The sequence below is a fragment of the Oncorhynchus mykiss genome, chromosome 30 (genome assembly GCF_057628025.1).
Source record: "Oncorhynchus mykiss isolate SJ-2025 chromosome 30, ASM5762802v1, whole genome shotgun sequence".
In the NCBI taxonomy this organism is placed as follows: domain Eukaryota; kingdom Metazoa; phylum Chordata; class Actinopteri; order Salmoniformes; family Salmonidae; genus Oncorhynchus; species Oncorhynchus mykiss.
The window spans coordinates 25,866,929-25,876,630 of record NC_143051.1 but is presented as its reverse complement, the minus strand read 5'-3'; the positions used below and the strand labels follow the sequence as shown (position 1 = coordinate 25,876,630).

At 45.6% G+C, this 9,702-nt stretch overlaps 1 protein-coding gene across 5 annotated transcripts; it reads right to left on the bottom strand.

The window, feature by feature from the left end:
* Positions 1–1,016: 1,016 nt before the first annotated feature.
* Positions 1,017–5,463, bottom strand: LOC110488177 (zona pellucida sperm-binding protein 3). 5 transcript variants are annotated; one of them, XM_036971610.2, is made up of 11 exons: positions 4,992–5,463; positions 4,798–4,913; positions 4,605–4,708; positions 3,675–3,852; positions 3,392–3,509; positions 3,162–3,247; positions 2,849–3,045; positions 2,533–2,709; positions 1,839–1,973; positions 1,636–1,764; positions 1,017–1,272 (listed from the first exon to the last, which is right to left on the bottom strand). In XM_036971610.2, the coding sequence occupies exons 1-10, from the start codon at positions 5,397–5,399 to the stop codon at positions 1,640–1,642; spliced, it is 1,644 nt and encodes a 547-aa protein (XP_036827505.2). In that variant the 5' UTR covers positions 5,400–5,463; the 3' UTR covers positions 1,017–1,272; positions 1,636–1,639. The 5 variants fall into 5 exon arrangements, with proteins under 5 accessions (XP_036827505.2, XP_036827508.2, XP_036827509.2 ...); XM_036971613.2 differs by having other exon boundaries at positions 1,017–1,215; XM_036971614.2 differs by having other exon boundaries at positions 1,017–1,200.
* Between the last annotated feature and the right edge of the window lie 4,239 nt (positions 5,464–9,702).

Sequence of the window (9,702 nt, the reverse complement as noted above, 5' to 3'; positions counted from 1 at the left end):
GGTGAAATACATACTTTTTTTGAAAGACAGATGTGAGCATTAGGCCTTGCAGTGTGAACAAGGCTCTAGTGCACTGATCTAAAAGGCAAAACCGATCCATTGGTAAGCTGTTCTATAGTCCGAGATGCTTTGGGAATATGGGCCTAGAACCCTAAGGCCATTGGCTGCATTTAGACAGGCAGCCCAATTCTGCTCATTTTTTCACTAATTGGCCTCTTGACCAATCCGATTTGAAAATCTGTTGCGATTGGTCTAAACCAATTAGTGGAAAAAGAGCAGAATTGTGCTGCCTGTCTAGAAGCAGCCATATAATTTGTGTGAATTGGCACCTGATAATTTCTCATCTCTGGCTTTTGGAAATCAGAACAGGTGCTGTGGCAATCCCGTAGCGCCTGCCCAACTAGATGCTTAAGCGTTGCAACCAGTGGTTGTGTGCCACGTCATCAAGTGCTGTATGTGGTTAGCTGATTTGTTATATACATAACCAGGCATTTTAAGATCTGGTAGGCATCTGCAATGTAGTCAGGGAGGAACTTTCCATTGATTGAGGCTAGGCCCACACCACACTAAACCCAAACACTTGGGTTTTAGCACTAAATTATCCTTCTGGACAATAGTCGAAGTCTCTCAAAAGAGGGGCGGATTATGGAAAAGGACCAGTTAGAAATGCCAGTGCCGATTTCTGGTTCCAGTCCGCCAGTGGAGGTTGAGGGAAGACGGGAAACCATGGGTTTCATACCATTCCACTGCAGTTACAAGCCCGGTCTTCCCAATTAAGGGGCCACCAACCTCCTGTGCAGTCCACCCATTCCTCAGACCCTTCATAGCAAGCCCAATGTCTCAGAATGCCCTGTAGCTTACATGCTCAATCAGGAACCTTGGGACAGAGTCACATTAATCCAGGATGTGATGTCTGGCTACGCAAACAGGCCCTCACTTTTTTAACAAATGAAGGCAATATTTCAGATTACTCTAGCATGTAGTGCATAATGGTGAAGACAGAAAGTCAGTCGAAGTAGCATTAAATCATTTATTTTTCAGAGAGATTAACAGGCATCGTCTCAGTGTTGTGGTAGTCCCGTCCCTGGTTGACGTCGCCAGGAGCAGATGTGGTGCTTATGTCACTTTGTTGTAGGGTCATCCTCCTTGTGTGCTGGGACATCAGGACCGGCACCAACCTCAGTGAGTTGGAGTCTGCTGCTGCTTGGAGCAAGTCTATTATGGGCCACCCACAACAACAGCGCCTTCCAATTCTAGAAATTGGATAGTGGACTGGGAACATATCCCTTCTTTATGAAACCACATCAAAAGCAGATATTTAAGTGATACTGGCAATTGCCATGTGCAGGTTGACATTTATTGAGACAGTTCTGCCTCCAGGACAATACCGAGCAATTCCCACTAGATGTGCCAGATGGAAAGTCAAAATTGGCTACATTGTAACAATGTATGCTTTTAATTTAATGTTAGGCATTAGGGTTGGCAGTGAGGTTAATGTTTAAAAATCATATTTTATTACTTTGTGGCTGTGCCAGCTAGTGAACATTCTGCGGAGCCATCCCAATAAGTGCTAACCTGCTTGCCATGTGCAGGTTATTTCCCTCTAAAATAGCAGTACCATCATCCCATACATACCCTTTCAATAGGTTCCAATCTCATACTGATCCTCCTCTTCACCCAGACCCTCTTTCTCTGTGGTAACCTCAAGGTCTCCAATGGGCTCAGGTGCAGGAATCAACTCAGGGTCTGGAGTGGCCTCCAGCTCTGAGAACAGACGATTTAGCACAGAGCCTACATGCAATTATCATACATTCAAAACAGTAACGTACTGTCATTACCTCGTTGGGCGATTAGTTCTTTCTGCCTGACGAAGCCATCATATGTTGCAGAGCTAACGAGACCGTGCTTGTTGTTGGGTCCGACCCTTGGGCCCAAGGGACTAACCTCATTTTGGGATTGGGCGAAATAAGGTCCTGGAATTAAATGTAACAGATTAACACAGCTAGTGTTGGCAGAATTGCTAGCCTATAGGGATAGGAAAAGACAGGTGTCCGAAGTGGCACCCGATGACCTATAGAGTGCACTACTTTTGACCAGTGCATCATGGTCTGGGCAATAGTCTAGACATCCTGGTTGCCTCCCACACATTTTAAAAACTGGCTTTACACTTCTGTACGTACTAGAATGCGAGTTTGGCATAGATGCCTAAGTCACTACCTTAACCGGTTGAATACATACAAAATAGTAGCTAGCAAGATGGAGATCAGTTATTTTTAATGAGTGCATTATGCAAGTGGCTAGTTCGCCTCAACTACCTTCACTAAAACCACTGCAAAGGTATTCCCTGCAAAATTTGGTTTCAAATCATGACGTTCTGCCTCGTGATTTGTTGGGAGAAGTTGCCAAACGAGTCAGTCATTGAAACCAGACCCTAGTCACTGCTGTTGCCTAGGGTTGGGTTCTCAAGACTACCTGTTCAAAGGTAGTCCACTACATAAGGAATAAGATTATGCCATGTCAGAGTCAAATTACCTCTCTTGAAGTCCATGCCACGCCAAAGACTGCCAGGTGATACGGGCTTCCTGTCCCCTGTTGAGGCAGGGAAGCCAGGTATATCGATACCTCCACTCGTCCGTGGAGATAGAGGTGTACTCTTCTGTTTACTTGGGAGGACAATCATGGGGCCCAAAGTAGTATCCTGGTCCCATACTAAAAGGACAACACATACATTTGCAGTCAAGACACTCAATTAGTCTTCCCCCAATTTCCATATTGGAGAAGGTCCCGCCCCTGCAATGTGTTTTGAGAAGGTGGTGATGGAATAGAGGGATTAAGATGTCAAATACACCTTTCTTGGCCTTCATCCCAATACTCCAATTGTCACCAGAGGCTGGGGGTTTGTTGCGGTAGACACGAGGTTCAAGTTGGCTACCACCTAGTCTTGGACTGAGGGGACGTTGTGCTGGAGCTTGATCAACCCCCTTCTGTCTACTCAGGCTTGGACAAGGCCCACATAGCAAATCATTCTCATCAGCAGACCTCCATCTGAAATGTATGAAAGATCTACTCATGGACCAAGAGCACACACTTTTTTAAAAAGCTATGGTTATTCCAGTGAATAGGTCACAGCCCAGTAGCTAAGGAAATGTGACTTATCCCACCTGCCATCAATGAAGGAGCATGCCTTGTTGCTAGGCTCTGCATGGTCCATGACAGGGACTGCCATAAGGTGGCAGGTGATGTACAGCTGTGAAAAACAGGATAAGCAAAACAAAGATGCAGAATCACAGTAGCCTACATAATGTCTGTAAATTATGTTACTGTAGAATAATTTAACTACAGTACCCATAATGGCCTCTACAACATTGTTTTTATTAAATACCGCCCTCACCTCTGCCCTGTCCTCCTGGTAGAACCTAAAGGCATCAATGTGGAACCCGAGCTTGTTGTCCTGGGTTCTACGCATGAAACCAGAGCGGGAACCAGGCAGCTGGGAATCCGTCAAGCACCTGGAGGGAGATATTAAAATACATATTGGGGCATCTTCCTTAGTAACCAATTAAGACATCTCAAAGAAACCATAAAAATGGTGGAAGCCCTCAAATGGCATCTTCTATCGTTCTCTACGGGCCAGCCGGATAAGTCATTCTAAGTCATCCCCCCCCCCTGCTTACCCATCACTCTCAATGAAGACATATCTGGGGACAGAGTTGCTGTCAGGGTCCAGTGTGGCCACGCAGCTGCTAACAAAGACCCTGAGCCTGGTGTGGTGAGCAACCCTGACAGACGCCTCAATGTTGATGGGATCACCCAGGAAGTAGACTCCAGAACCCCGCTCATAGAGCCAGTCACCTGGAAAGGAAATGGCAGTAAAGAAAGACCGTACTGCAAGCGATGCGTTTCAAAGGTACGAACACGAGTCGCTATTAAAACTACCACGGCCAGAACATATTGTCAAGAGGCGCTCAACTAGTGAGCATCTAATAATGGATTAAAATGAGGGCCATGTTTAGGAGGCAAACTGTATAACGTTGCAGATAGAAGTGTCCCCAATAACAGTTGTCTGATGTGATTCTGTATTTTGCATGTCAGAGGGGCATTTGTGCTACATAGTACATTTATATCTGCCTGCGGCTATGGAACCCTGACCTGTTCACCGGACGTGCTACCTGTCCCAGACCGGCTGTTTTCAACTCGAGACAGCAGGAGCGGTAGAGATACTCTCAATGATCGGCTATGAAAAGCCAACTGACATTTACTCCTGAGGTGCTGACCTGTTGCACCCTCGACAACTACTGTGATTATTATTTGACCATGCATGAACATTTGAACATCTCCACCCGGCACAGCCAGAAGAGGACTGGCCACCCCTCAGAGCCTTTCTAGGGAGTTTCCTAGCCACCGTGCTTCTACACCTACATTGCTTGCTGATGTAAGAAGGGCTGATGTAAGAAGGGCTATATAAATACATTTGATATCTGAACATTCAATTCCCGGGTTTTACCAAGCTTCTGGGAGAGCACCATTGTATCCTTTTGATTTATTATCTGAATGGTCAACAAAATTGTACCCTGCGAAATGCAGCCCAGGATTTATATACCCACTTGTCATAAACTTCAATGAGAACTGCAGGGTGTCTTCAGCAGACACTGTGGCGGTGAAAGGGATCCAGGTCGGCTGGAGAGAAGAGCTGTCCAAACTGTACTTCCTGAAACAGAAAGTACAGACCGGTAAATACACCAATAGGTCAACGCAGGATTCCTATGACCGTCATACAACAGTATAGCCTAAACTCACCTTTCATAATGACACTCAATTGGGATTACAGCACCAGCCATTCGAATAACACCATCTGGTGTGGTTCTGGGTGTATATCTGAGGAGGTTTGCGTAGATCAATGAGTCTTCGTTCAGCTGTGGAGTCACAAAGCAGCATTTAAGAGAAGGTTGTTTCAAGAAGTCAACTAGTGAATTTAAAAAAATATATATTACCATGTACTTGGTTCCACAGTCCGAAAGTGCTGCAAATATTCTGTACTCATCTCCGGCTGCTGAAGCTGTAGCCCTACACGGCTCTTGGTCTTGGTACTGTTCAACTCCAAGTCGCAGGTCATCCACGTCGATTAGATTACCGAGTTTAAACAGATCAGCCTTCACGACTATCTCCATGTAGTCTGAATGGCACGTCACAGCGACAGTTTCTACTCGAACTGGCCTTGAAACTGTTTGTTGGAGTGGAGGCTGTTTAAAGCGTGGACGATTGTCAAATTGCGGTGTTCGCCATGTGTCAGCGCTATAAGTATATGACAAAGCAGGAGAGATTAAGAAGTTTTCCACAAGTAAAAACCAAACCAGTTGCTTGAACAATAACCTGAGCGTGTTTGCCATCATGAGTCCCATGCCACCAACTAATGTGACTCTGTAGGTTAGAGGACAGCGTGCCTCTGCTATGCTACAATTGATAAAACTGAGGTAGCTTTTAACAACCAACCAGGCTGCACACCTGGGCTGGATTACGCCCTAATTTGGCCTTGCATCTGAGTAGTCAAGATCTTTAATTGGCACGCATGTTCAAATCAAATCACATTTTATTTGTCACATACACATGGTTAGCAAATGTTAATGCGAGTGTAGCGAAATGCTTGTGCTTCTGGTTCCGACAGTGCAGTAATATCTAACAAGTAATCTAACAGTTCCCCAACAACCTCAACTAATACACACAAATCTAAAAGGGGTGAATGAGAAAATGTACATATAAATATAAGGATGAACAACGGCCAAGCGGCATAGGCAAGGTGCAATAGATGGTATAAAATACAGTACATAAATATGATATGAGTATTGTAAGATATGTAAACATTATTAAGTGGCATCGTTTAAAGTGACTAGTGATCCATTTGTTAAAGTGGCCAGTGATTGGGTCTCCCATGTAGGCAGCAGCCTCTCTGAGTTAGTGGCTGCTGTTTAGCAGTCTGATGGCCTTGAGATAGAAGCTGTTCTTCAGTCTCTCTGTCTCAGCTTCGATGCACCTGTACTGACCTCACCTTCTGGATGGTAGCGGTGTGAACAGGCAGTGGCTCGGGTGGCTGTTGTCTTTGATGATCTTTTTTTTGCCTACCTGTGACATCGGGTGATATAGATGTCATGGTGGGCAGGTAGTTTGCCCCCGGTGATGCGTTGTGCAGACCGCACCACCCTCTGGAGAGCCTTGCGGTTGAGGGCAAGCAGTTGCCGTACCAGGCTGTGATACATCCTGACAGGATACTCTCGAATGTGGATCTGTAAAAGTTAGTCAGGGTTTTGGGTGACAAGCCACTTTTCTTCAGCCTCCTGAGGTTGAAGAGGCGCTGTTGCGCCTTCTTCACCACACTGTCTGTGTGGGTGGACCATTTCAGTTTGTCATTGATGTGTATGCCGGGGAACTTTCCACTTTCTCAACTGGTGTCCCTTCAATGTAGGTGTTGGGGTGGGGGGGCTCCTTCAGCTGTTTCCTGAAGTCCACGATCATCTTTTTTTTGTTGACGTTGAGTGAGAAGTTGTTTTCCTGACACCACATTCTGTGCCCTCACCTCCTCCCTGTAGGCTGTCTCGTCGTTGTTGGTAATCAAGCCCACTACTGTTGTGTCGTCTGCAAACTTGATGGTTGAGTTGGAGGCGTGCTATGGCCACACAGTCGTGGGTGAACAGGGAGTACACATGGGGGCTGTGCACGCACCCGTGTGGGGCCCCAGTGTTCAGGGTCAGCGAGGTAGGGGTGTTGTTTCTTACGTTCACCACCTGGGGGAGGCCCGTCAGGAAAGTCCAGTACTCAATTGCACAGGGCGGGGTTGAGGCCCAGGGCCCCCAGCTTGACGATGAGCTTGGAGGGTACCTTGGTGTTGAATGCTGAGCTGTAGTCAATGAACAGCATTCTTAAATAGGTATTCCTCTTGTCCAGATAGGATAGGGCAGTGTGCAGTGTGATGGCGATTGCATCGTCTGTGGACCTGTTTTGGCGGTATGCAAACTGAAGTGGGTCTATGGTTGCCGGAAGGTGGAAATGATATGATCCTTGACTAGTCTCTTAAGTTAAAGCACTTCAGGATGACAGAAGTGAGTGCTACGGGGCGGTAGTCATTTAGTTCAGTTATCTTTGCCTTCCTGGGTACAGGAACCATGGAGGCCATCTTGAAGCATGTGGGGACAGCAGACTGGGATAGGGAATGATTGAATGTGTCTGTAAACACACCAGCCAGCTGGTCTTTCATGCTCTGAGGACGTGGCTAGGTATTCCGTCTGGGCCAACAGCCCTGCGAGGGTGAACACGTTTAAATGTTTTACTCACGTCAGACACGGAGAAGAAGAGGGGCGCCTCAGTTCTTGTTAGCGGCTTGCGGCGGTGGCACTATATTTTCCTCAACGCGGGCAAAGAAGGTGTTTAGTTTGTCTGGAAGTGTGACGTCGTTGTCCGTGACGTGGCTGGTTTTCTTTTTGTAGTTCGTGATTTCCTGTAGACCCTGCCACATACGTGTCATGTCTGAGCCGTTGAATTGGGCCTCCACTTTGTCCCTGTACCGGCATTTCGCTTGTTTGATTGCCTTGCGGAGGGAATAACTACACTGTTTATATTCAGCAAATTCCCAGACCTTTTTCCATGGATAAATGCGATGGTTTGTGCTTTCAGTTTTGCGCGAATGTCCCCATCCATCCACGGTTTCTGTTTAGGGTAGGTTTTAATAGTCACAGTGGGTCCAACATCTCCAATGCACTTCCTTATAAATTCACTCACCGAGTCAACGTAAAGGTCGATGTTATTCTCTGAGGCTGACCGGAACATATCCCAGTCCGTGTGATCAAAACCATCTTGAAGCGTGGATTTCGATTGGTCAGACCAGCGTTGAATAGTTCTCGTCACTGGTGCATCCTGTTTGAGTTTCTGCCTATATGACGGTAGGAGCAAGATGGCATCGTGGTTGGATTTGCCTGAAGGGAGGGCTTTGTATGCATCGTGGAAGTTAGAGTAGCAGTGGTCGAGTGTATTACCCCCACGCAAAGCGCAATCAATATTCTGATAGAATTTAGGTAGTCTTGTTCTCAAATTTGCTTTGTTGAAATCCACAGCTACAATAAATCTAGCCTCAGGATATATGGTTTCCAGTTTACATAGTCCAGTGAAGTTCCTTCAGGGACATCTTGGTGTCTGCTTGAGGGGGAATGTACACAGCTGTGAAGATAACTGACGAGAATTCTCTTGTAAGGTAATATGGCTGGCATTTGATTGTGAGGAATTCTATGTTGGGTGAGCAGAAGGACTTGAGTTGCTGTATGTTGTTATGATTATACCATGAGTCGTTAATTATGAAGCATACACCCCCACCCTTCCTCTTCCCAGAGAGGTGTTTAATCTCTGTTGGCGCGATTCATGGAGAGGCCCTTTGGCTGAACCGATTCCGACAACATATCCCGAGAGAGCCATGTTTCCGTGAAACAGAGAATGTTACAATCTCTGATCTCTCTCTGGAAGGCAACCCTTGCTCGAATTTCGTCTACATTGTTGTCAAGACACTGGACATTGGAGAGTAGTATACTCGGGAGCGGTGGGCAATGTGCACGTTTACGTAGCCTGACCAGGAGGCCACTCCGTCTGCCCCTTCTGCGGCGCCGTTGTCTTGGATCAGCTTCTGGGATAAGATCCGTTGTTCTGGATGGTGGTCCAAACAGAGAATACGCTTCGGGAAAGTCGTATTCCTGGTCGTAATGTTGGTAAGTTGGTGTCGCTCTTATATCCAATAGTTCTTCCTGGCTGTATGTAATAATACTTAAGATTTCTTGGGGTAAGAAATAATACATAAAAAAAACAAAATACTGCATAGTTTCCCAAGGACTCGAAGCGAGGCAACCATCTCTGTCGTCACCATCAGAGGAACAAGGCCATCATGTTGGTCGCGTTCCTCTGCCCAGGCGTCACTGATACATTTCAGATCTTACAATGCCTGGATAGGTATTTTACATATCTGCTAACACAGCATATGTTATAGCAATCTGTATTGAAGGGAAACCAAATATTTTTGTATGCTTCTGCGCTTTCACCAATTTGGGCCGAAAACGGTTAATTACTAGGAGCGCCAAGTCTAGGTCCAAGAGGCTTCTAAATAGCTTCCACCCTTAAGCCATTAGACTCCTGAACATCTAATCAAAATGGCTACCCAGACTATTTGCATTGCACCCCCCCCCCCCTTCTCCGCTGCTGCTACTCTCCATTATTATCTATGCATATCTCATTTTCAAATCATTACTGGGTAACAATTACTATAAGTACCCTACTGTGATTGTTTTCAATAAAAATGGTCAAAAGGAAACAAATAGATTCTCAGCAAAGAGCATTTTCTCAATCAATACTTTTGCTAGGACTATCTGGTAGTGGTCTGAGTAGTTAGGGGAAAACTGAAACCGAGCTGTTATTGGCAGAGGTTTATTAACTCATTTACCACAGGCTATTACTCCAACCCACCAAAACAGGCATTTTGAGGCAGTCTTTTCAAATATATCTTATACTAAAAGGCCATTATCATGATTTTCACAATTTCACCGATGTATTCCAACCTCATAGTTTGAAAATATATATTAAACACATAAAAATATTTTTTTGTCTGCACTGGGCCTCTAAAGAAGGTGCTAATTAGGCCTAATTCATCCTTTAATAGTGATTATGATTATTAGCCCA